Source organism: Carcharodon carcharias, chromosome 22, assembly GCF_017639515.1.
Source record: "Carcharodon carcharias isolate sCarCar2 chromosome 22, sCarCar2.pri, whole genome shotgun sequence".
Lineage (NCBI taxonomy): Eukaryota > Metazoa > Chordata > Chondrichthyes > Lamniformes > Lamnidae > Carcharodon > Carcharodon carcharias.
The window spans coordinates 40,512,812-40,540,078 of NC_054488.1; the positions used below are offsets into that span (position 1 = coordinate 40,512,812).

Here is a 27,267-nt window from a genome sequence, read left to right on the forward strand (position 1 = left end):
GAAGAAAAGTTTGAATAGCAGTTTTCTTCCATTGAAACAGAGGAATATTAAGGCAGGAATTCTGAAAGTTATTTAAAATTATGACAGATTTTGAGGGGGTAAATAGTGAAAGAAGGTTATCTTTAGTTGGCGAATAAGTAAAAATGGGGTTCACATGAATTATCAATGGACTGACAAAGTAGGAAGATAGATAAGAACATGGAATGCTTTACAATACGTGCCTACTGAGGCAAAGTCTATGTCAATAAAAGGAAATTGGGTAAATACTTAGAGGAAGAAAACTTTAAAAAGTAAGGCAAAAGGGCAAAGAAATGAAACCAGGAGGTCCAGCTGAAAAGGTAACACTGGAATAGGCACAGTGAGCCAGACCGGTCTCCTTCTTCTGTGCTATAAATTATGAACATTTTGATCGTTTTTCTGAAGTGAGATTTTTGAGATTTGCTACTCTGGAGGCTGGCATTTGAAAACTAACTGGCATTTTGAAAACTAACTCACATTTTGAAAATAGAAGATGTGATTCAGTGTGAAGTTAATTTTCATTTACTATCTAGAATATTTTGTAAAATTTAACAGAACACATCCCCATTAATATTTTGAAAAATCTGCAATAGCAAGTAACCACCACACATTATAGAGTGTAAAAAGCAATTTATTCAAAAGTTTTAATTAGTAGGACCTATACTGATAGTCCTTGAAACTTGAGCACGTAACATTTTTGGAAGGTATTAAAAAAAAAATCAGTGTATTCTTTAAACAAGGAAAGATATATTGAAATGGCATCAAAAACAAATATACTTGAAAATTGTTTTGATTTTTTATTCCACATTACTCTAAGCATATGTGTAGTAGTCATCAATTGTGAATGCTGTTTAATTCTGGCAGAGGATACGTGAATTTGATTCCAACATTTGAAATGAACTAGATGGGGAAAAAAATCATGTTTTTTTAAAAAAGCAACAATTTTTTTTACAAAAGTTAATATTTAACTGTTTCAGAAGTACTTGTTGAATAAACTTTACAATCTTTAATAAAAACAGAAAATGCTGGAAAAACTCAGCTGGTCTGGCAGCATCTGTGGAGAGAGAAACAGAGTTAACGTTTCCAGTCCATATGCCTCTTCTTCAGAGCAAAAGAGAAGTAGAAATGTGATGGATTTTATACTCTTTTAAGATGGGGTGGAGGAGGTGGAGCAAAATGAAGGTCAGGGATAGGTGGGAGCTCAGGAGAGATTAACTATGATGTCATGGACACAAGACAAAGGGAGTGTTAATGGTGGTGTTAAAGACTAAAGAAGGTGCTGATAGTGGCATAAAGGTAAAATAGCAGAATGTCTTAACAGCAGAACAAGGGTCAACATTCAGTGGCAGCATAACACCTCCGCACAGTCCGCAAGCATGACCCAGGCCTTTCCGACGCTTGCTATTTCAACACACCATCTTGTTCTCATGCCCACATGTCCATTCTTGGCCTGCTGCAATGTTCCAGTGGAGCCCAATGCAAAATTGAGGAATAGCACCTCATCTTCCAATTAGGCACTTTACAGCCTTCCGGGCTTAGTATTAAGTTCAATAGCTTCAGACCATGAACTCTCTCCTCCATCTTTACCCTTTTATTAAATCCAGATTTTTAAAAAATATATTTTTAATTTATTTATTTACTAATTTAAAAACTCTTAAAACATCCCCCACCTGCACCCCCACCCCAACAGGGCTATCTGTCACTTGTTTCATTGTTCTGCTATTAAAACATTCATCTATCTTACTTTTATGCCGCTATCAGCACCTTCTTTAGTCTTTAACAGTCCCTTTTGTCTTGTGTCCACCAAATCTTTGTTAACCTCTCCTGAGCTCCCTTTCACTGACCTTTTATTTTGCTTCACCCATTCTTAAACAGTATAAAATGCATCACATTTCTACTTCTTGTTAGCTCTGACAGCCCACACAGACTAACATTAAGTCTGTTTCTCTCTCCACAGATGCTGCCAGAGCTGGTGAGTTTTTCCAGCATTTTCTGTTTTATTTCAGATTTCCAGCATCTGCATATTTTGCTTTTACAATCTTTAAATTAGTGGAAACACAGAATAGACATTGTAACCATCTGTACTTTTTCAGGTGCTAATATTTACAGCTAATGCCTGCATTTAGTTTGCTTTATAGCAATTACACTAACAGTTAGGCTGATACTGAAAACTGTATAGTACCTTGATACAGTTATCATTTAATGCCCAAGTACCTTAACATGGATTTGATTGCGCAGAATAGCAGCTCGGAGTATCATGGCTTTTGCTCTTCTTTGGAACTCTTTGCCCATCTGCAAGGACTTTTCAAATGTTGTGCTGCGTTGATCTACATCCCTGGCATACAGAATCTATGACCAATAATAAAATAAATCAGTTTAAATATCCTCTTGTCCATTTTTGTTCCTGAATTAAAGATACTCTTCCACAATCCGTACAACATCAATATTGTGTTGGTTGACTAAGTTTGTAGATTAACCAAAAGCAATATTGTAACATGGTTAAATGCTCAGCTCCCTTGTAGGGCAGGTTACATTCTTGGTCATTTCACATATTACATAAATAAAAATGCGAAATAAATCTCAGTGCTTTGTTGCTTGAAGCGACATTGTTTTGCATAAGATGCCCAGTCAATATTCATTTGTTCTTCAGTAGATGTCCAACATCATTGAGTGACTTCATTAAGAGAATTATTTAGAAACAGAAACTATAGGAATCAAAGAGGCATTCAATCCATATAGCTCAAACCTCAAGGCTTGATCTAATTATTTTTGGTGTTAGGCCTGTATTAATTGTTTAACGCCAAAATAATTATTAAAGATTCATCTTGCAGAGGCAATTTGAATCTTTTTTCCCCAAAAGTTGTAAAATTTAATGTCATCCACCTATAACCTTTAAGCATATGAATTGACTATATTACATAATCAAACCATTTTAGAAAGCAGTGATTCTAAAAAGATGAATGTTGATGTTTATAACCACACCTTGGGATACATTTTTCCCAAGTAAAATGAGATATACTCACTAAACTACTTGAAATTGAAATGCTGTAGCATGACCTCTAAAGATCAGCACTGGGTTCATTTAGCAAATTTTAGAAAGTGAAAAAGAGTATGATTAATGTAGGCAAGCTGTCTGCAATACCTGTGAGCATACATGCAAGAATAGATAATTGCCTTACACCTTGCCCCACCCTTCATGTACAGCAGACTCTGAATTACGTCTGAAGAAGAGTCTTACGGACTCGAAACATCAACTGTTTCTCTCTCCACAGAAGTTGTCAGACCTGCTGAGTTTTTCCAGCATTTTCTGAATTACCAGCAATTATTTTGAAAAGATGTTTGGGGGTGAAGGAAGGTCATTAACACTTAGCACAAATTCTTTTAGAATTAGCCCGAGTTTTTTTTAAAGTAAGGAAATTTTTTGAGAATTGACCTTAAGAAGAGTACTGGTACTTTAAAATACAATCCAAAGAACCTGCAACCTTATGTGACAAGAGCTCTAAAGGGCCATTTGTGGAACTTCTGATAGTTGGTTTGGAATGATATTGGCAGAGGTTCACAAAAATGAATAGGGAGTTAAAGTAGGACAACTTCACAAGATAACTACTGATGAGTAAGATCATGCTGGCAATTATAATTCATCCACCTAGAAAATCTGTTTCTTTAATAATTATGGTATTCTTTGCTTCACTGCTCTATTCAGAAGTCCATTCCATGTATTAATCACTTTGAAAAATGTCCCAATATCAGCCCAAAATTTATATTTTGAACACGTGTCCCGTTGTCCTACACTTGTAATTTACTTTAAAGTAATATTTGGAATTATCTTTTCCATACCATTAACTATCTTATCTATGGTAGTAATAGGAGACAGTATAATCAGGGGGATAGATAATGTTCTCTGCAGCTATGACCGGGAGCTCCGAAGGTTGCACTGCTTGCCTGGTGCCAGGATTAAGGACATCTCATGGCTAGAAACAAGCTTGGAGCAGGAAGGGGAAGATCCAGCTGTTGAGGTCCATGGGGTGGGACCAACTACATAGCAGAACATCATTCCTGGTCCTACCTAAGAGAATTTGAGGAGTTAGGGGCCAAATCAAAATGCAGAACAAAGGTTTAATCTCTGGATTGTTACCTGAGTCACGCATCAATTTGCACAGGGTCAAGATGGTTAGAGAAATAAACGGATGGCTCAAAAAATGGTTTGGGGAGAAGGGGTTTTGGTTCATGGGGTACTGGCATTGGTACTCAGGGAAGAGAGAGCTATTCTGTTGGGATAGATTGCACTAGAGCCAGGCTGGGACCAGTGTCCTGGCCAATTGTGTAACAAGGGCTGTGGACAGGGCTTTAAACTAACAGAGCAGAGGTGGAGTTGTGGGGGGAAGGGTTCAGATGAAGAAAGATTTAGAAATCCAAAGAGAAAGATCAAGGCATTGGAGGAGTATAGCAATGTGGGTAAAGACGAGCAGAATGGGGCAAGGAGGGACAGAGAGTTAACAAAAAATTTACAGCAATCAATAAGGTCATTGCAGGGAACAGAAGTAAAAAAATGAAATCAAAGGTTCTTTTTTGCATTTGCAGTAAGATAGATGAACTAGTGGCAAAAATAGAGATAAATGCTTTGGATCTAACCATCATTACAGAGAAATGGTCACAAGGTAATTAAGGAAAAAAATATTCCAGGGGACACAATATTTCAGAAGGACAGATGAAATGGAAAAGGAGGACGGGTAGCCCTGACAGTAAAGGATGACATGAAGACGTTTGAGAGAAGGGAACTGGCCTCAAGATCATGAAGTAGAATCATGAAGTAGAAATAGCAAGGTTCAGAAAATACTGGTGGCAGTAGTTTATAGATCCACTAACAGTGGCTAGAACATAAGAACGTACGAATTAGCAGGAGTGGGCCACTCGGCCCCTCAGGCCTGCTGTGCCATTCAATAAGATCATGGATGATCAGAATGTAACCTCAACCCCACATTCCTGCCCATCCTGATAACCTTTCATCCCCTTGTTAATCAAGAATCCATCTAGCTCTACCTTAAAAATATTCAAAGGCTCTGCTTCCATCGCCTTTTGAGGAAGAGAGTTCCAAAGACTCTCAAACCTTCTGAGAGAAAAAATTTCTCCTCACCTCTATCTTAAATGAGCAATCCCTTATTTTTAAACAGTGACCCCCTAGTTCTAGATTCTCCCACAAGAGGAAACATCCTTTCCACATCCACCCTGTCAAGACCCCTCAGGATCTTAAAAGTTTCAACTAAGTTGCCTCTTACTCTAATTTCCAATGGATACAAGCCTAATTTGTCCAGTCTTTCCTCATAAGACAACCTGCCCATTCCTGTATTAGTCTAGTAAACCTTCTCTGAACTGCTTCTAACGCATTTACATATTTCTTTAAATAAGGAAACCAGTACGCTACACAATACTCCAGATGTGGTCTCACCAATGCTCTGTACAACTGAAGCATAACCTCCCTACTTTTGTAATCAATTTCCCTCACAACAAATGATAAAATTCTATCAGCTTTCCTAATTACTTGCTGTACCTGCATACCGCTCTGAATCTCAGAGCTCTGCAATCTCTCACCATTTAGGTAATAAGCTTTTTTATTCTTCCTGCCAAAATGAACACTTTCACATTTGCCCACATTATACTCCATTTGCCAGATCTTTGCCCACTCACTTAACCTATCTATATCTACTTGTAGCCTCCTCTTCACAATTTACTTTCCTACCTATCTTTGTCCTAATCTTATCGAATGGCAGAGAGGCCTGAGCGGCCTACTCATGCTACTAATTCATACGTTCACATGGTATACCACTGTTAGAGGGCTTATAAACTACTACCACCAGTGTTTTCTGACTCTTGCTCTTTCTAGATAGGTAGAGTCAGCAAATTTAGCCACCAATCCTTTGGTCCCTTCATCCAAATCATTTATATAAATTGTAAAAAGTTGAGGCCCCAGCACTGAACCTTGTGGCACACCACTCGTCACATCCTCCCAACCAGAAAAAGATCCATTTATGCCAACTCTCTGCTTCCAATGAGCTAGCCAATCTTATATCCATGCCAATATGTTACCCTCCTACACCATGAGCTTTTATTTTCTGCAATAACCTTTGATGTGGTACTTTATCACAGTACATCCACCGGTTCCCCTCAATTCACAGTACATGTCACTCCTTCAAAAAACTCCAATAAATTGGTTAAACATGACTTCCCTTTCACAAAACCATGTTGACTCTGCCCGATTGCCTTTAATTTTTCTAAGTGCTCTTTTATAACATCTTTTATAATAGCTTCTATTTTGTTCCCTATGACAGATATTAGGCTAACTGGCCTATAGGTTCCTGCTTTCCATCAGCTTCCCTTTTTGAATAAAGGAGTTAGATTTGCTATTTTCCAATATATCGGAAGGTTCCCTGAATGTAGGGAACATCAACTATCTCACTAGCCACTTCTTTCAAGAGCTTAGGGTGAAGTCCATCCAGATCTGGGGATTTGTCAGCCCACAGCCTCAACAATTTGCTCACTACCATTTCTCGTGATTGTAATTTTCCCAAGTTTTTCCCTCCCTTCCATTTCCTGATTTACAGCTATTTCAGGGATGTTACTTGCGTCCTCTATAGTGTAGACCAAAGCAAAATACCTGTTTAATTCATCTGCCATCTCCCTACTTTCCATTATCAATTCCCCAGATGCACTCTCTATAGGACCAAAGCTCACTTTGTTAATTCTTTTTTTATTTAAAGATCTATAGAAACTCTTACTATCCGTCTTTATATTACTAGCTAGCTTTCTCTCATACTCGAATTTTTCTCTCCTTATTAATCTTTTTTGTCATTCTTTGCTGTTCTTTATATTCCTTCTGATCTTCTGACTTGTCACCCATCTTTGATTGATCATATACTCTTTCTTTAAGTTTGATGCAGTCTTTAACTTTTTTTAGTTAACCACTGATGTTGGGCCCTCCTCTTGGAATTTTTCCTTTCTCACTGGAATGTATACATTCTGTGTACTCTGAAATATCCCTATAAATGTCTGCCACTGAACTTCTACTGACATATCCCTTAACCCCATTTGTGAGTTCACTTTATCCAGCTCTGCTTTCATGCCCTCATAATTGCCATTATTTAAGTTTAAAATACTAGTCCTGGATGCACTCGTTTCTCCCTCAAAGTGAATGTAAAATTCAATCATATGATCGCCGCTACCTAGGTGTGCCTTCACTAGGAGGTTATCAATTAATCCTATCTCGTTACTCAATACCAGGTCTAGTATAGCATGCTCCAAAATGTGCTGCTATAAGAATTTATTCTGAAAACATTCTCTGAACTCATCTACACCACCTTTGCCCATCTGATTTTTCCAGTCTATATACAGATTGAAATCCCCCATGATTATTGCTCCACCTTTCTGGCAAGCTCCCATTATCTTTTCTTTTATAATCTGTCTACTCTGTAGTTACAATTAGGAGGCCTGTGCACCACTCCCACAAGTGACTTCTTGACTTTATCATTCCTCATCTCAACCCAAACCGCTTCTACTTCCTGGTTTCCTGAACTTGGGACATCCCTTTCTAATGTGCTAATACCATCATTAATTAACAGAACCCCTCCACCTTTTCCTAACTTCCTGCCCTTCCTAAACGTCATGTACCCTTCAATATTCAGGTCCCAACCTATGTCATCTTGTAGCTATGTCTCTGTAAAGACTATCAGATCGTACTTACTTATTTCTATTTGTGCTATCAGTTCATCTGTTTTGTTTCAAATGCTATGTGCATTTAGTTTTGTCCTTTTATTATTTTTGTAGTGTCTAGCCTTACCTGATTAAGAATTATACTCTCTGCCCCTTCCTGTCACAGTCTATTTATAATTTCCCATATTAATACCTGTCTCTCTTGCCTTGTCTCAGATCTTTGGTTTACAACATCTTCCAAAATTTGATCATTTTCTCCCCCATTATTCAGATTAAAACCTTCTCTACTTCTCTAGTTAAGCAGTTCGCGAGGATGCCAGCCCCAGACGGTTCAGGTGCAGACCGTCCCGGCGGTACAGGTGCAGACCGTCCCGGCGGTACAGGTGCAGACCGTCCCGGCGGTACAGGTGCAGACCGTCCCGGCGGTACAGGTGCAGACCGTCCCGGCGGTACAGGTGCAGACCGTCCCGGCGGTACAGGTGCAGACCGTCCCGGCGGTACAGGTGCAGACCGTCCCGGCGGTACAGGTGCAGACCGTCCCGGCGGTACAGGTGCAGACCGTCCCGGCGGTACAGGTGCAGACCGTCCCGGCGGTACAGGTGCAGACCGTCCCGGCGGTACAGGTGCAGACCGTCCCGGCGGTACAGGTGCAGACCGTCCCGGCGGTACAGGTGCAGACCGTCCCGGCGGTACAGGTGCAGACCGTCCCGGCGGTACAGGTGCAGACCGTCCCGGCGGTACAGGTGCAGACCGTCCCGGCGGTACAGGTGCAGACCGTCCCGGCGGTACAGGTGCAGACCGTCCCGGCGGTACAGGTGCAGACCGTCCCGGCGGTACAGGTGCAGACCGTCCCGGCGGTACAGGTGCAGACCGTCCCGGCGGTACAGGTGCAGACCGTCCCGGCGGTACAGGTGCAGACCGTCCCGGCGGTACAGGTGCAGACCGTCCCGGCGGTACAGGTGCAGACCGTCCCGGCGGTACAGGTGCAGACCGTCCCGGCGGTACAGGTGCAGACCGTCCCGGCGGTACAGGTGCAGACCGTCCCGGCGGTACAGGTGCAGACCGTCCCGGCGGTACAGGTGCAGACCGTCCCGGCGGTACAGGTGCAGACCGTCCCGGCGGTACAGGTGCAGACCGTCCCGGCGGTACAGGTGCAGACCGTCCCGGCGGTACAGGTGCAGACCGTCCCGGCGGTACAGGTGCAGACCGTCCCGGCGGTACAGGTGCAGACCGTCCCGGCGGTACAGGTGCAGACCGTCCCGGCGGTACAGGTGCAGACCGTCCCGGCGGTACAGGTGCAGACCGTCCCGGCGGTACAGGTGCAGACCGTCCCGGCGGTACAGGTGCAGACCGTCCCGGCGGTACAGGTGCAGACCGTCCCGGCGGTACAGGTGCAGACCGTCCCGGCGGTACAGGTGCAGACCGTCCCGGCGGTACAGGTGCAGACCGTCCCGGCGGTACAGGTGCAGACCGTCCCGGCGGTACAGGTGCAGACCGTCCCGGCGGTACAGGTGCAGACCGTCCCGGCGGTACAGGTGCAGACCGTCCCGGCGGTACAGGTGCAGACCGTCCCGGCGGTACAGGTGCAGACCGTCCCGGCGGTACAGGTGCAGACCGTCCCGGCGGTACAGGTGCAGACCGTCCCGGCGGTACAGGTGCAGACCGTCCCGGCGGTACAGGTGCAGACCGTCCCGGCGGTACAGGTGCAGACCGTCCCGGCGGTACAGGTGCAGACCGTCCCGGCGGTACAGGTGCAGACCGTCCCGGCGGTACAGGTGCAGACCGTCCCGGCGGTACAGGTGCAGACCGTCCCGGCGGTACAGGTGCAGACCGTCCCGGCGGTACAGGTGCAGACCGTCCCGGCGGTACAGGTGCAGACCGTCCCGGCGGTACAGGTGCAGACCGTCCCGGCGGTACAGGTGCAGACCGTCCCGGCGGTACAGGTGCAGACCGTCCCGGCGGTACAGGTGCAGACCGTCCCGGCGGTACAGGTGCAGACCGTCCCGGCGGTACAGGTGCAGACCGTCCCGGCGGTACAGGTGCAGACCGTCCCGGCGGTACAGGTGCAGACCGTCCCGGCGGTACAGGTGCAGACCGTCCCGGCGGTACAGGTGCAGACCGTCCCGACGGTACAGGTGCAGACCGTCCCGACGGTACAGGTGCAGACCGTCCCGACGGTACAGGTGCAGACCGTCCCGACGGTACAGGTGCAGACCGTCCCGACGGTACAGGTGCAGACCGTCCCGACGGTACAGGTGCAGACCGTCCCGACGGTACAGGTGCAGACCGTCCCGACGGTACAGGTGCAGACCGTCCCGACGGTACAGGTGCAGACCGTCCCGACGGTACAGGTGCAGACCGTCCCGACGGTACAGGTGCAGACCGTCCCGACGGTACAGGTGCAGACCGTCCCGACGGTACAGGTGCAGACCGTCCCGACGGTACAGGTGCAGACCGTCCCGACGGTACAGGTGCAGACCGTCCCGACGGTACAGGTGCAGACCGTCCCGACGGTACAGGTGCAGACCGTCCCGACGGTACAGGTGCAGACCGTCCCGACGGTACAGGTGCAGACCGTCCCGACGGTACAGGTGCAGACCGTCCCGACGGTACAGGTGCAGACCGTCCCGACGGTACAGGTGCAGACCGTCCCGACGGTACAGGTGCAGACCGTCCCGACGGTACAGGTGCAGACCGTCCCGACGGTACAGGTGCAGACCGTCCCGACGGTACAGGTGCAGACCGTCCCGACGGTACAGGTGCAGACCGTCCCGACGGTACAGGTGCAGACCGTCCCGACGGTACAGGTGCAGACCGTCCCGACGGTACAGGTGCAGACCGTCCCGACGGTACAGGTGCAGACCGTCCCGACGGTACAGGTGCAGACCGTCCCGACGGTACAGGTGCAGACCGTCCCGACCGTACAGGTGCAGACCGTCCCGACGGTACAGGTGCAGACCGTCCCGACGGTACAGGTGCAGACCGTCCCGACGGTACAGGTGCAGACCGTCCCGACGGTACAGGTGCAGACCGTCCCGACGGTACAGGTGCAGACCGTCCCGACGGTACAGGTGCAGACCGTCCCGACGGTACAGGTGCAGACCGTCCCGACGGTACAGGTGCAGACCGTCCCGACGGTACAGGTGCAGACCGTCCCGACGGTACAGGTGCAGACCGTCCCGACGGTACAGGTGCAGACCGTCCCGACGGTACAGGTGCAGACCGTCCCGACGGTACAGGTGCAGACCGTCCCGACGGTACAGGTGCAGACCGTCCCGACCGTACAGGTGCAGACCGTCCCGACGGTACAGGTGCAGACCGTCCCGACCGTACAGGTGCAGACCGTCCCGACCGTACAGGTGCAGACCGTCCCGACGGTACAGGTGCAGACCGTCCCGACGGTACAGGTGCAGACCGTCCCGACGGTACAGGTGCAGACCGTCCCGACGGTACAGGTGCAGACCGTCCCGACGGTACAGGTGCAGACCGTCCCGACGGTACAGGTGCAGACCGTCCCGACGGTACAGGTGCAGACCGTCCCGACGGTACAGGTGCAGACCGTCCCGACGGTAGAGGTGCAGACCGTCCCGACGGTACAGGTGCAGACCGTCCCGACGGTACAGATGTAGACCGTCCCGACGGTACAGATCTCACTTTCCCCAATACTGATGTCAGTGCCCCACAAACCGGAACCCAATTACCCCACACCAGTCTTTCAGCCACGTATTCATTTCTCTGATCTTATTTGTCCTATGCCAATTTGCACGTGGCTCAGGTAATAATCCAGAAATTATTGCCTTTGAGGTTCTGCTTCTTAATTTGGTGCTTAGCTTGTCATTCTGACTATGTAGGGTCTCCTGATGGTATTATCCCTATAAGGTCACCTCTCAGAGACTTTTTTTAAAGCTGAAAAGGCCAACTCTTGTTAGTTATTCCTCACAATTCAAGCCGTTGATACAGCTTAATTATGACAATTTTTTGCTCTGTGTCCAGCACTTAGGTATCTCCTTTGTTTGAGGACCGGAACTGGTTACATGACTCATGGAAAAATCTGCTCAGAGTATATTCAGTTGGTCATAAATTCAACCCATTATGTTTTTTTTCTTAGTTTTGATAGTTCAATCATTTTATTGAATTCACTGTTAGCACTGCTTAGACATGTGGAGCATTAAGTATCCCAAGAACTTTATGACACCTTCAAATTGATCTGCAGCAATTAAAACATAATTTTTGATTAAGTGTATTACACCTATTTTATCTTCCTATGTGCAGTGCTTCACATCTGCTTGCATTAAATTTCTCTGCCTATTTTGCACAAAATATTCTGCAATTTCTGAGTCCATCTCCTTCAATTCCATTGCCCCATCTAATTTGGGAACATCTGCAATTGTAATTTACTACTTTGCATTGGTCTCCTGAATCCAAGTCACTGATTTAATAAGGAATTATAGTGCTCTCAACACTGATCCACAGGATAGCTTGGTCAATGCTTCTCCCCATCTACACTGACAATAGCAAGTACCTGATAGTTTTTACCCTTCAGCTAATTTCTTACCCATTTCCAAGATTTAACCTGGAAGCCCACTTGTGTGTAGAACTTTATCAAATGTTTTTTTGGAAATCTAGATATACCAACTTGGGAAGATGTTAGCAGTATGCAAAGAAAGTATTTCCTCACAGCTCAAGCAGTTATTGTTACATTCTAGAAAGCAATTACAAAGCCCAGAATCTTTATGGACCTCCTTAGAACATTAGAATGGAAAAGTGAATTATAATATTATAATGCTCAATCATTGAGTTGGTTATAATTTGGGATGTAATTATTCCAATTATCTAGCACTCTAAGATCCACTATAGATACATTAAATGGTAAACAATTACTTTAAGCTTTGCATATTAAGTTTTTTACATTATAGTAAAGTTCACCTATTCTAGGGCACTCCATCAGTTCAGCTAGGCAGTTAGCCAGAATAAACGTAAGAAATAGAAAAGATAAAAAGATAGTCAAGTCTTGCCTTGCACCGTTTTGAATTCTCATAGAGATATTGATGGGGAACAGAGATAATAAAAAGAAGCTACTCATAATTCTTCCAACATAAAAGTTTATAACACTACAAATTGAACTTAACCTTTGCAACAGCAACTCCACATTCTCAAACCAAATCAAGAGAAGAGATGACAATGGAAGAACAATCCATCTTAACTCCTGCAAGTGCAGAAGTCAGCAATTGCATAATTGTAATTAATGTTAATGATAATTAACCTCAATGTAATTAACACCATAGAGCTTTTGCATAGCTGTAAATGTACAAAAGCAATATTTGACATAGCGATCCATGAATACACAGTATTTCCTATGAATTTGAACCCATATAAAATGGAAATTACAGCATAGACTTACCTTGCTATGTGAATCAATTCTACCATTGATTAATCCCTCCAGGATAAGATGTGTTAACTCATCCTCCAGTGCACCCACTGTGGTGTTGAAAGAAATGGCCATCTTGTTCATGTCAGCAGAAACATATGGGCTGAAATACTAAAAATACACAACGGCTTTTAGGCAGGACTAGCAAAATCCAACATTTTAAGATCACATATTTACAAATAAGGTAATATTTAGACATTTTTGCACGATTTCACGGTCAGCACCAAAGTGAGTGATCACCTGGCCTTGAGGAAAGCTGTCAACAAAGATCTAACAAGCTCTGGATCTCCTCTTTCCCAACATCAGTTTGAATCTGTCACCAAGTTAAGTGGATCTCCAGGCATCCAGCAACAGTGATGTCATTAAGCAGGATGGATAGCCAATTACATTCAAGTATTCTCATGGACAACAAACCAGGAAATAAAATGTTCTGATTCTTTTACTTCAAATTTTATAGACAGCAAAATAAGTGTTTCAACATACCCATGGGTTAAGGTAGATGTTGAAATATTGTAAACAAATTTATTATAACGGAGAAATTTAGCATTCCACAAATATAAAATTAGTTTTTCAAGAGCAGTGAGTATGTTCAGCAGTAATTATGATCTTAGCATGCTGTTCAAAACCCAGTTACACCTCATTCAATAAGGTGTTAGCCTTTTCAAAGGTTTTTTTTACAGCCAGACTAACAATGTAAAAGGGCAAGTTCTCATCGGTTCAGTGATTTCTACTTGATAGAAGTTTGGGATGACTCCAACAGCATACCTTATGAGGCAGCATAAAATCACTAACTGCAACTTCTGGTTTCTACATTCAACTGCACATATGCAATGAGTTACATTGGAATCTCTATTGGTTAATCTCCTAAATTGTCTAAATCTACCATTACTACTTGAGATTCAGCACGGCCTACTGTTATTGAAAGTGTAAACTGATTTCAGAATTGCATTTTCGAGAAATTTGGTAGTTACCCATTTCACTGTCTTTAGAATTACAAGAAGCTACCCTGTCCTAAATGTTTCACAAATGCTGTGATCTGCTCAATGAAAATAAACCAATGTGAAAATAAACACCTTGGTACCATCATGGACTGCTCCTCGGTATGTTTGCTTCTTTGTTCACACTAACAGTGGGGAGGGTTTTATTCCATTTGTTGTCATTAGCTGAAAAGTTTAAAAGCCTGAAGATTGGAGGAGGAAGGAAATTGTGTCCCTAACTATCATCTAATTTTTATTGCATATAGATTATAACTAAATGAAGGGAACTAAAAGGATTTATTACATTCTAATTTTACAAAGATTTTTAAAAAATTACATTCCACAATTTAAACAGTCTACCAAAATTTAAATTAGGCTGGGGTGGTCAGCTAAGAGTGGCACAATCAGAATACAAAGAATGGGACTTACTGAAAATAATTTGAATATTACAAAAAGTGATAATAAAAGCAAAATATTTTATAGCTGGAAAATAATTAAGAGTCTTAGGTACTAAGCAAAACTCTATGGCATCTTCTCCACATACCTGAATGAGGGCTCTATTCCTGATTTGTGTGTAGAGTGTCTTCACGTGGGGAGCTAGATACATGTCCAATAGAAGGTTGTCCTGTGAGAAGGGAGGGAGGGAAGGAGAAAGCAAGAGAGCATGCGGGGGAAGAAAAAAAGAAAAGACGTGCAATCAATGAGCAAGTAAGTCAGCATTGTTGCATTAAAATCTTTCTCTAGTCACGTAGATTCATGAAAAAACACAGCATGGAAAACCACTGGGGAAATCTATTCAAGAGATTTTCATCCTGAACCACACCTATCACTTCCTGGTCCCTTCATACAATAACAACTTGTACTTAACACCTTTAATGCAATAAAATATCCCAGGTGCTTCACAAGAACATAATAAAGTGAAGAGGTGGAGAGGTTTAGGAAGGGAATTCCAAAATTTAGGACTTTGGTAGCTGAAGAAACTGCCATCAATGGTGGAGCAATTAAAATCAGGGCTGTTCAAGGGATGACCACAGACACCTTGAAGAGTTGTGGTGCTGGAGGAGATTACAGGGCCATGGAGGAATTTAAAAAGACAGATGAGAATTGTAAAAAAAAAAATAATAAAAATAAGACAGTTTGACCAGGAGCCAATCTAGATCAGCAAGCACAGGGGTAATGGGTGACTAGGGCTTGGTGCAAGGAAGGGCACAGGCAACAGAGTTTCGGATGATTTGAAATTTATAGAGCATGAAACATGGGAGGCCGGTCAGGAGTACATTGGAGTAGTCAAGCCTAGAGTTAACAAAGGTATGGGTGAGGGTTTCAGCAGCAGATGAGCTGAGGCAGATATGAATTAGATAATGTTATGGCAGATATGGCACATAAAGGCAGATTGTGCAGATATATGCTTCATATAGCAACTGAAGAGTTTTTAAAGAAAGTTTAAAGTTATAAACCCAACATAGAATTTTTATCAGTTTTTTCTCCATAAAAACAAGAAACCTGCAAAGCTATGCATAATATAAACATACAGAATTACAATAAAATCCAGGGATTAACAGAGTAAAATCTAAATGAAGGGAAGATAGTTTTGTAGAGGATGAACTGATTTGAAGAATAGGTAACATATCTAAAGTAGAGTAAATCTACATTTCCCATTCATTTGCTATCCTCTTTTGGAGAAGGGCATTAGGCCATGCTCAAGTAAAATTAAGTGGCTAAAATCTTCATAAAATGCCCTTTACTGTCACATCAAAACAATGCTTGATTAAAATGCAAGGATGACTCCATATATCACTTTCCAGATGTCCTCTGGTGCAGCTAGCTTGAAATGGGCAGGAAGTTTCCTAACAAATCACTGATACTATTGCTTACAAACTATGTGAGAACCTAGTTAATTATTAATAATTAATGCACTGAATCCTTGCAGAAACAAGCATAAATGCAGTCCAAGTAGCTCATGGTCTTCAGGCATCACTAAGTAATCACAAGTGTTGTCTCAGTTCCTCGCAATTACATAACATTTTTACTACTTTAGAAATGCTAATAAGAATGTCATGGTTTACAGATAGAAGGCTACAAACTCCATACTCTACACTTGGGATTCACTCAATAAATGCATTGGGTCTAACTCATGGAACACAAGTGAGAAACGGGAACAATAGTATACTATCTCACTATGCAAAATCAGGTTTAGCTGCAAAATAACGTAACCCATTCCCTGGACAGTGAAGAGCTACCTGATGTGAGAATTAGGCTCAATCAGGATCAGTACCAGATTCAGCTCACCTTGATGCTTGAATTTCTACATAAACTTTCCCTATGCCATGAAATCAATGGCAAACACTGTGTTGAAATCATCTTTCAATTATTTATTAGTTTTCTTTGAGGGTTGAACGAGAAGTACTGGGCTTCACCAGATAAAATTAAATAGTGGAAACAACTTATCAGCCTCTCAAGCTACCTATGAAGCCAAGACTTAAAAAGGAAAATAGGAACAGGACAATAGGCCATTCAGCTCCTCAAGCCTATTCAATTATTCAACTAGACTGACTGTATCTTAACTTAATTTACTTGCCTTGGATCTATAACCCTCGACATCCTTGTTTAATAAAAATATCAACCTGTCCTGAAACATTCAATTGATCTCGAGCCGCAGCCTCTTAAGGAAGAAAACTCCACATTTCCACTATCCTTTGTATGATAAGGTACTTCTTGATTTCATTCCTAAATGGCCTTGCTTCTAATTTTATCATGCCCATTTGCTCTGAATTACCCCATCAGAGGAAATAACTGCTCTGTATCTACTTATCAAATAATTTTATCATTTGAAGCACCTCAATTGGATCACCCTCAACCTTCTACACTCAAGGCTATAAGACCGAAGTTCAGCAACCAGCCCTCATAACTAAGCCCTAGCAACAATTTGGGAAATCTGAACTGGGCCAAAATTGTATTCTTCCTGAGATGTGGAGCCCAGATTAAATATGAAGAAAACTCTGCGCAGCTTTAATGTGGTGAAGCCCAGTATTTCTCATATCAACCCTCTGTACAGCTGAAGTATATTTCTTCCCCTTTGTAGTTTAATTGTCTAAAGTAAAGGACAATATTTCATTAGCCTCTTTGATTAAATTTTGTATCTGTGCACCAGTTTTAGATGATATGTGCACCTGACACCCACGAGTACCTCTGTTCCTCTAGTTTTTAGTCTCTCGCCATTAGGACAATATTCCTATCAATCTTTCTTGGATTCAAAGTGAAAATTTTCAGTAAAAACATGTCATGAAGATATATTCATGTCTATAATGTTATTAGAAATTAATTCTTAATTACAGTTCTAATGGGGTCTGTGCCTTAATTGTGTGTCTTAATTGAATTAAAGCCGGCTAGTCTGGGTGCTTTGATGTATAGTAGTTTTGAGATGGTAATTAGATAAATGTCAGGAGAGTAGAAGGTAATGTGTAAATCTGCATTTGTTAAAAGAAACCATTCAAGACTGCGGGTGAAATCTTAAACCTAGCTAGAAGACACCAATCAATGTATTTTTTTTCTGCTTACTAATAAAATTGGTGGGATGAAAGGATGTTATTGTTAGAAGAAATAAAGTTAAAAGGCTACTGCTACAATGGAAAATTTACATTCAAAGAGAAAGGTATGTATAAAGGAGATTGCGTGTAAGGGAGAGGCATTTTAAGATCCAACAAGTGTGAGAAGCCTCCAGCCTGTAAACCTCAAGTCTGTCGACAAGGACCCAAAGCTGAAAGATACTCATTTTGAATGTGACTGTCCAGGGTGTGGTTTGCCAGAGGTCTGTAAAATCTATGAGTTTTACTGTTTCCTTAACAGGAGTATAACTGAGAGTCAAATTAATTAGGAGATTTTTGTAGCTATTAAAGCAGTAATTTTGTAGACATATGTATGTATGTACAATTTTCTAGTATTAATACATTTTTAATTTAGTTTTATAAAAAACCTCTTGCAACTTGGCAGTCTTATTACTACTGAATTCAAAGCCTGCATCTCAAAACATACAAATTGCTAAAAATGGTTTATGACAGTTGTTTCAAGTTTCCCTCTGGGATTTGAACAACTCAGCCTTTACCAGCGGCTGTGTCATAATAATACATTGTATTAAAATACAAAGAGGACAAGCTAAATGTAAACATAATATTGTCAAAATGAACCAATACCCAACAGTAGAGAAACTTGGAGATAAATCAAATTTTCTACTTTGCTAAAGTTTTATGTAAAGGTTCGAAATCAATTTCCATAGATAGCTTATCCGTTATTCACACATACATATGTTTACAATACTGAATGGTCAATGTGACATTGTCAGTGCACCATGCACTACTGACTGTATCTTCACATATTGAAATATATACTATTTGCTTCTTTATCCACATGCAACAGCATTGAAAGATAATGGGGCTACATATCCCAACATCTGCACTGTGTACATTTGCAACCAAAAGAAAATATGCAAATTATTTCATATGTGCATATATGGGCCTGTTAAGTAACATGTGAATGGGGAGAATTTATAAGACAGATCATCAAAAGGCACCCACCCAGGATCATCCTGTTTTTACAAAAAGATTAAATCTTCTGATTTACTCAGATTCTGACTCACCTTCATTTCATCTAACATTTTCAAACAGGAAGCATATTTTGATTCATAAAACTTGAAGATGATGTCTCGAACTTGAGGCTCCAATTCAAGGAATAACTTAAAAGAACTTGCAGGGGAGAAAAATAAATGTTAAGATCAGAGGATGCTCTAAAGATTCATCAGTTTACTAACAATGCAATATTCAGTGCCAAATTTAACTTTTCATTTGCAAAAACAAGGGTATAGCATAATGGTCTTTCTTTGCAGATTTCTATTTCGCATTTATTTATTCTAGATTGGGACAGATAAATTATATCAGCTGTATCACAATTTAACCTCCTCTATTTTTTCCTCATTTTCAGGTTGCTTCAGGCATACACCATTTTTCAGATGAAAGGAGAAACAAGCAACTAGTTTCTCGGCTTTTGTACACCACCCTTCTGCCAACAGCAAGGAGATGTACAAAATTCCAGACTGTCATTTATTGCACAAATAAATTTAACCTATGTTAATATAAACAAGGAGATGCATAAGTTCAAGTCTGTTACTCTTGTTCTACATAGTGGAATGTTGTGATAACCTTTCAGCAGGCCTCATTTTGCCAAGTGTTATTGCAGGGATATGAAAGTGGTTTGTGGAGGCATGTGCAAAAGACATGAATATTTGATTTGTATGTCAGAGTGTATATGCATGGTTATACAGTTGTACAAACAGATATCAGGCAGCATGGGCACATCATTAATGCAGGACACTCAAACTGCTTAGAAGAGTAATTAGCACCACTGTACCTAGAGAATATCTACTGCAATGCAATTAGTGATGAGCTTGCGCCATACTCCAAAATGCTAAATTAAAAGTATTTTGTTTCAGATCAGAGCCCTCTAACTCATGAGGTGAGAGCTATACCACTAAATGGTATGAAAAGTGCATGAGAGGCCCAGACTCAAAATAAACTATGACCAAAGACTAGGAGGTACAGTCAACTATCTGCAATGCACCACCAAAAGCAGTGAAGGGCATTACTGCGGTCAACTTCAGTCAGGCATCTGGCCAAACAGTCAGCCTGTTTGCTTTTGGACAAGTGACATTTTCTTTGCTGAACGAATCATAATCTGCAGGACATAGTAAAAGTGAATTAGTTTTATTCAGTCATACAATGGTAGTGGTGCGAGTGTTTAATGTGTTTTGCTGGTGCACATAACTCTTGTGTTTTGCAATTTACTTTGTGCTAGTTGTTTGTGTGTGCTATTAGAAAGTGTGTCTATGAAACACAGCTTCAAAATAATTCATGATGTATGAAGCATTTAGGAATGTTTCAGAGACACGATCAGGCACTATGTAAGATTTTCCTTTCATACTTCCCTAATTAAAGAAGTTTAGCAGGGAACATATGGAAAAAGCTCCAATATTCAAGGGCTCCATAACCAACTCACAGGAGAAAACCCATGTACTGCAGAAGTGCTTGGGATTTCTTTTGCTGCCATCACTTTCATAGGTGGCAGTAACCATCAATTCTGCAACGTTACTCGGTGGCTCAGAACTCCCACTAAATTGAACGCTAACTGGCTGTTCATTTTCTACTCCAAGCATGCCAACATTGAAGGGTACTCAAGGCTGTTCAATCCGATGGTACAAAATAGCAAACATCAATAGCGTCTCAAAATCACTTATCATGGTGTTTGGCAAATTTTTCAAAGTGAGTTTAGCCAGCCATGACTCCATCTTGGAGCTTGGATCCTGAAGTCTCCAAATCCAAAATGGAAATTTCATGAGAGGTAATTACCTGGTGCGCATGACTCATGTAACTGAGGTCACCAGTGCAGAAAGCACTGGTGTCCTGCTTTCAATATCAGACTGCAGTGCATTACATTACTTCTGCAGGAAATGGATGAGTGTTAAACCCCCTCCAACCTACCTTTCATTGCCATCTGCAAAGAGACACTGACTTAGTGTAATTCCTGTGCCATACAAGCTTCTCTAAAAGCAGATCCACTCTCAGTGTATTCACATAAAAGCTTAGGAGGGACTCAAAGCACGCTGACCCTCAGCACTGTACCAAGAGGCCCCTTATCTAACATCACCATTGGTGGCACTTTCCCACCAATTTGTGGTGACTCACTTTGTAGGCCTTTCTGAACATCACTACCTACTTCTCCTGCAGTGTGTGTATCTGTATTGATGTCTGATGTGTGGAATGATGCAAGTTGGTGTTTTATTGAGCTATACTTTTCAGGTTCAGCTGGACATCAAGGGGACTCTCCTTGTCCTGTCAAGATAGAAGATGGTACAATGAGTAAATAAACAGATGTCTATCGACTTGGTACTCTAATTTGCAGAGACAAAAACACAGAATGATGTGTCTTCATGCAAAACACAGAACACAAAAACATGATACATACCACAAATGTTGCCCTTTCTTCCAATCGCTGGAGACTTCAGACTCCCAAGCTCCTTCTCCGAAAAAATTCAATTATTCTTTCCATATATGCTGCATATGCGATCAGCACTTATTCCATGTTATACCCTCCAGTTACAGGTCAATTTTGCTTTTACACATAAGCACAATGATGACTGAGAAAGATATATGTGATAATAATAACAATGGTATTTCATTCAAGAAACATGTTCGCAGCCCAAAGACTGTAATGCAACATGACATACATCAAAAAATTCATAAGTACATTCTCATTTCATTATGGCATATAGTGTAATTTCCATACACTATATACACTTAAAGAACCTTCCCATCTTCAATTATTAAGGAGCCTAGCATGCGAGTGCAAAAGACAAGGCTGAAGCGCTTCCAACCATCTTTAGCTAGAAGCACCAGGTGAAAACAGTCTTCAGCCAATTTGATTCACTCCATATGATATCAAGAAAAGGCGAAAAGTACCGGGTACTGAAAGGTTATGGACCTGACAACATCCAACTGGGTGCTGAAGACTTATGCTAAGTTAATCAAGCTGTTCCAATACAGCTTCTATACAATCCACCCAACAAAGTGGAAAACCACCCTGTATGTCCTGTCCACAAAAAAGCAGGACAATCCAAACTGGCCAATTACCACTCCAACAGCTTACTCTCAATCTTCAGTAAAGTGCTGAAATGTGTCATTGCATTCTTATCAAGTGGCATTTACTCCCCAATAACTTGCTCATCGATGCTCAGTTTGGATTCAACCAGGACCACTCAGCACCTGACCTCAGTACATACTGCCCAAACATGAACAAGAACTGAATTCCAGAGGTGAGGTAAGATTGACTGCCCTTGACATGAAGGCAGCATTTGGCCAGGTGTGACATCAAAGAGACCTACTAAAATTGAAGTCAATGGGAATTGGGAGAAAATTCTCCACTGGTTGGAGTCATACCTAGCACAAAAAGAAGTTGGTTGGGTTGGAGTCCAACTATCTCAGCCCCAGGACATCGCTGCACGAGTTCCTCCATGCAGTTTCCTCAGCCCAATCATATTTAGCTGCTTCATTAATGACCATCTCTTCATCATAAAGCCATGAGAAGGGAGGTTCGATGATGATTGCAGTGTTCAGTTTCATTCTGAACTCCTTTAATCATGAAGCAGTCTATGCCTGCATGCAGCAAACCCCGGACAAAATGCAGCCATGGATTGATAAGTGGTACAAATGTTACTTTGTCACTTAAATGCCAGGAAAAGAACATCTTCAAAAAAAAAAGTCTAATCATCTTCACCTGACATCCAATGGCATTGCCATCAACAAAACCCACAACATTAACATCCTGCGGGCTTCCATTAACACAAAATTTAACTGTATCAGCCACATAAATACTGTGGCTAAAACAGTGCGTCAGAGGCTGGGAATTCCATGGCAAGTTACTCACCTTGTGACTCCTCAAAGCCTTTCCACCATCTTCAAGACTATAATGGAATATTTTTGACTGCCTGAAAGAGTACAGCTCCAAAAAACACTCAAGATGCTTGGCACTATCCAGGACAATGCAGTCTGCTTGACTGAGACATCATTTGTCATGTTAAACATTCAGCCCCTCCATGACCAGTGTACCATGGTTGCAGTGAGTACTGTCCACAAGATGCACTACAGTGCGCGCTTTCTTCAAAAGCACTTTCAAAATCCATGACCTCTACCATCTAGAAGAACAAGGTAGTGGAAACATCGCCACCTCCATGTTCCTCTCCAATGACACATCATCTTAACTTGGAACTATATCATTGTTCCATCATTGTCGTTGGATCAATATCTTGGAATTCACTTCCTAAGAGCATAATGGAAAACACCTATCAAGGTAACGCTCGCCACCACCTTCTCGAGGGCAATGAGGAACTGGCAATAAATGCTGGCCTTGCCAGCAAAGTGCACATATCGTGAATGAATTTTTAAAAATGCCTATTGTTTCAGCTACCTCTACCGTACTTGTTGTGCACTTATATTTCTGTGCATTAGTATAATGTTTGGCATAAGCCTCTTGATATTTCTCTTTGTGTACATATATCTCCTGTGTTGCTAATTTATAATGGTAATTATTTTTCACTTTTATGCTCTTCTTAAAGCCAGGTCCTTCATGTTTACTTGTTATCTGAGGCAAATTGGCACACTTGTTGCCTCTTTTGCCCAGTTGGGGACCGTCTAATGCCACCAAGATGCTCTCATGTTTTTCTATTACGGCAATTACCAATACCTTGATGGGCTGCGCTGAAAGATCAAACTTTCAGATTTTCATCCAGCCAATTTACACAACAGTTGTGCACTCCCCTCCACAACTGAGCCAAATAAGTTTGATATTTATCACCAGTTAAATGGGTCATAAACTACTGAGACATGTTGGGCATACAGGCATATAGCCACAGGCTAATTTTTCTGTTTTCATTATTGAAATCACGTGCTCAGCAATCATCATTCCAGACTGCTTGCTCCAGTGATTTTTTTTCAAAGCACCTCATAAATTACATAGAACTCCAGGTAGTTCTGTTGTTTTTTTCCCCAGATAGGGGACGATATAAATGATGGGGATCAAGCCACTTTTATTAAATAAAAGTGTGCCTCCTTAATAATTTGCTTCTTGTAAAATGAAATGAGGCTCATATCCTTGGAACATTTGCAAAGAAACCAATATTATCTTCACCTGCTGGAGATGACATTCCTTTGCAGTTCCTGTCTATCAAAAGTGGCCAGTGCGCAAAGTCCTCCATAAACTGCTACATTGCTGGGAGACAGCAGCTGAAAGAAAACAAACACAGTCAGGTTGAACTTAGGTCCAGGGGGATGTTCTTCAAACTTCAAGAAAGTATTTTCATGATTCAACCATTTCAAAATCATGGAAAATCAAAATTTAAAGGTAATTTAAATTTAAAATTTTGATCAAAGTAATTGCAATAAACACATTTTTCCCTTTATCCTTAAAAAAAATTGATCGCAAGCATTCTGGACTGGAGAGGTCAGAGTGTATTAAATTTAATTATGAAGGGATAATAAGCATCCACTGCTCCTACTTTGCACCACATTCAAACACTTAAGGATGCACAAACTCAGAATATATTTGAAGTTAACCTGTTCACACTTCTAGTATTATCCAACTCCCACATATAATGTTATTATATCTGTCTTTACAAAACAGATGAAGTCCTCATAATTCCATCTAAATGGATAATAGAATCAATGTCTTAAGTAACATGTGCTAGAAGTGTTTATAAAAAGATCTTCAATTGATCTAACAGGAAGCAGAGAACAAAGATGAATGGGTCTTTTTCGGTTTAGAAAGCAGCAACTAGTGGAGTGCCACAGAGATCAGTGCTGGGCCCTCAGCTATTTACAATCTATATCAACGGCTTGATTTGGGGCCAAACGTATGGCAACTAAATTTGCCAATGACATCAAGATAAGTGGGAAAGTAAGTTGTCAAGGGGAGGTAGGGAGGCTGTAAAGGAATATAGGTAAGTTAAATGGCTAGGAAAAAAATTGGCAAATGGAGTTTCATGATAGAAAGTGTGAACTTTCCACTTTGGCAGGAAAAATAGAAAAAACAATATATTATTTAAATGGAGAGAGATTGCAGAACTCTGGTACAAGGGGATCTGGGTGTCCTCATGAATCACAAAAAGTTAGAATGCAGGTACAGCAAGTGACTAAGGTGGCAAATGGAATCCTGGCATTTATTGCAAAGGAAGTGGAATATAAAAGTAGGGAAGTTTTACTACAGCTGTGCAGAGCCTTGGTGAGATTACACTCAGGGTACTGCACACAGTTTTGACCCCCGTATTTGGAAAAGGATATAATTGTGTTAGAAGCAGCTCAGGGAAGGTTCAACTGACTCGTTCCTGGGATGAAGGGCTTATCTTATGAAGAAAGATTCAACAGGTTGGGCCTATATCCATCGGAGTTTAGATGAGAGGTGATCTTATTGAAACGTACAAGATCTTGAGGGGATTTGATAGCATGGATACCAGGAGGATGTTTCCTCTTGTGGGAGAAATTAGAATTAGGGGACATAGTCTAAAAATAAGACCAAGATGAGGAGAATTTCTTTCTCTGAGGGTTAAGTCTGTGAAATTCTCTTCTCCAGAAAACAGTGGGGACTGGGTCATTGAATTTATTCAAGGCAAGTTAAACACATTTTCGATAGACAAGGGAATCAAGGGTTATAGGAAGCTGGCATGAAAATGGAGTTGAGACCATAATCAGATCAGGCATGATCCTATCAAATGGCAGAGCACGTTTGAAAGGCCAAATGGCCTGCTCCTGCTCCTAAGTTTCTATGATTCTATTGTGATTTTTATTACAAGATGTTTCAAGCTTGCATCCTACTGGACTGAAACATCATACTGCTTAGTTTTCACAAAGCAATAAGAGAATTCTGCTATGTTAAACATGTAAAAAACATTATTGGATAGAAGCTTTGTAAACATTTGAAAGTTAAAACTTTCCGTGTGAAAGGCAAGTTAAATCCCTTCCAAATTACCTTTTCTAGCAACAGGATTAGTTGATATATGCATTTTCAGCTATTGGAGATTGGAACAAATTATATTGCCTAGCAATATCACAATTACATGTAATAATCTAATATATATTAAACCTTTTGGGGAAAAGCAGCAATCGCAAAATCCAATGATGTACCAACAACGTTTTTTTAATTAACCACTCCTGACTCCTTCAATTAAGGCTTTTGTTCTCATGGGGAACTATATATTTAAGTACTTGGATGTGAGGCTAATGAGGTAGTACCAGCAGCACAATGTGCACAGGTTGGAGCCTGTTATAGGATGGGCCAGTCAATATTCAATCAAAGAATTAAATGAATCTTTATATTATATAAGAACCAAAAATTCTGTGACTTTAGGATTCTGAAGACAGCCATACTGCATTGTTGTTTACATACCAAGTCTCCTCTATTATCTGGGTCATTCATCAGCCTCGTGCTTCTTCTCTGTACTACCTAAACTTAAATGCTTTCCTTATGTTTTGCTGACCGAAACCAAGACACTCTTCAAGATGCAAAATGACCAGATTACTATACAGTTTTAACATGACAGTTTCCGATTCTTACTCTACTGATCTAACAACATAATTTAGCATTTGGTTTGTTTTCTTCATTGCTTCTCCACAGTTATAAGACATTTTTCCTGTCCAATCTAGTACAAAATCTGGATCTGCTTCTGCTTCACATGTATGCATTTCTACGTGCTCATCAATGTGAGGGTTGCTAGTGCTGGGGAATTAAACTCTTGCCATTTCAAGCACCCAGTGTCAAGTACTTTCAGATTAGGTATAGCACAGCTAGATGCAGATTAAAGCTCGCCATGCTCTGACCAAGAAGGGCTGCCTCAACTTCAAAACCAGCACTGAGTCGGTGTGATAGCTTTTACATTTCACACACCATTCTGTGACTTCTCTGTGTCAGACTTCCTGTGAGTGTTGAATTACAGATAATTTTAGCTGTTGACCTCCAAGGAACTGGACTGAGACAATCAAAGCTCCTTTCATATTGGACCCTTACAGCGAGAAGACAGTAAAGTACCATCCCATGTATCTAGGCTTCAGAGGCAGAAGGCCAGTGCTTTACCACTACATCCAATTACCTGTTTTTACCATCTTTAGTATGCTTATGACAACGATTTCTCCATGCCCCCATCCTTGTTGCCACTGAATGCACTGCCTGAGGGTGTGGTGGAGCAGATTCAATTGTGGCATTCAAAAGGGAATTGGATCATTATCTGAAAAGGACAAATTTGCAGGGCTACAGGAAAAAAGGCAGGAATGGCACTAGGTGAATTGCTCTTGCAGAAAGCCAGCACACACAATGGGCCAAAGGCCTCCTCTCGTGCTGTCATCATTTTATGATTTTTTTGATTTCCAGGTTTTACTTAACTCCTGGAGGCTTTCACCAGCCCAAGTGTTTTTAACCATCCCCTAATCCCAGTTTAGTATCATCTACAAAGTTTGCACTGAGCTTCTGAATTGAAGTCATTCATATAGATTTTTTTTTATTCATCCATGGGATGTGGGCTTCACTGGCAAGACGAGCATTTCCCTAACTGCC

General features: G+C 41.6%; 1 protein-coding gene across 1 annotated transcript in view; it reads right to left on the reverse strand.

The window, feature by feature from the left end:
* gps1 (G protein pathway suppressor 1) overlaps positions 1-27,267 on the reverse strand; it is a 68,097-nt gene that overhangs the window by 7,238 nt on the left and 33,592 nt on the right. Inside the window, exons 9-13 of the mRNA XM_041216975.1 lie at positions 23,857-23,951; positions 18,761-18,866; positions 14,672-14,752; positions 13,124-13,261; positions 2,233-2,367 (exon numbers count right to left, since the gene is read on the reverse strand). Coding sequence (XP_041072909.1) covers positions 2,233-2,367; positions 13,124-13,261; positions 14,672-14,752; positions 18,761-18,866; positions 23,857-23,951 — 555 coding nt within the window. The remainder of the gene's footprint in view (positions 1-2,232; positions 2,368-13,123; positions 13,262-14,671; positions 14,753-18,760; positions 18,867-23,856; positions 23,952-27,267) is intronic.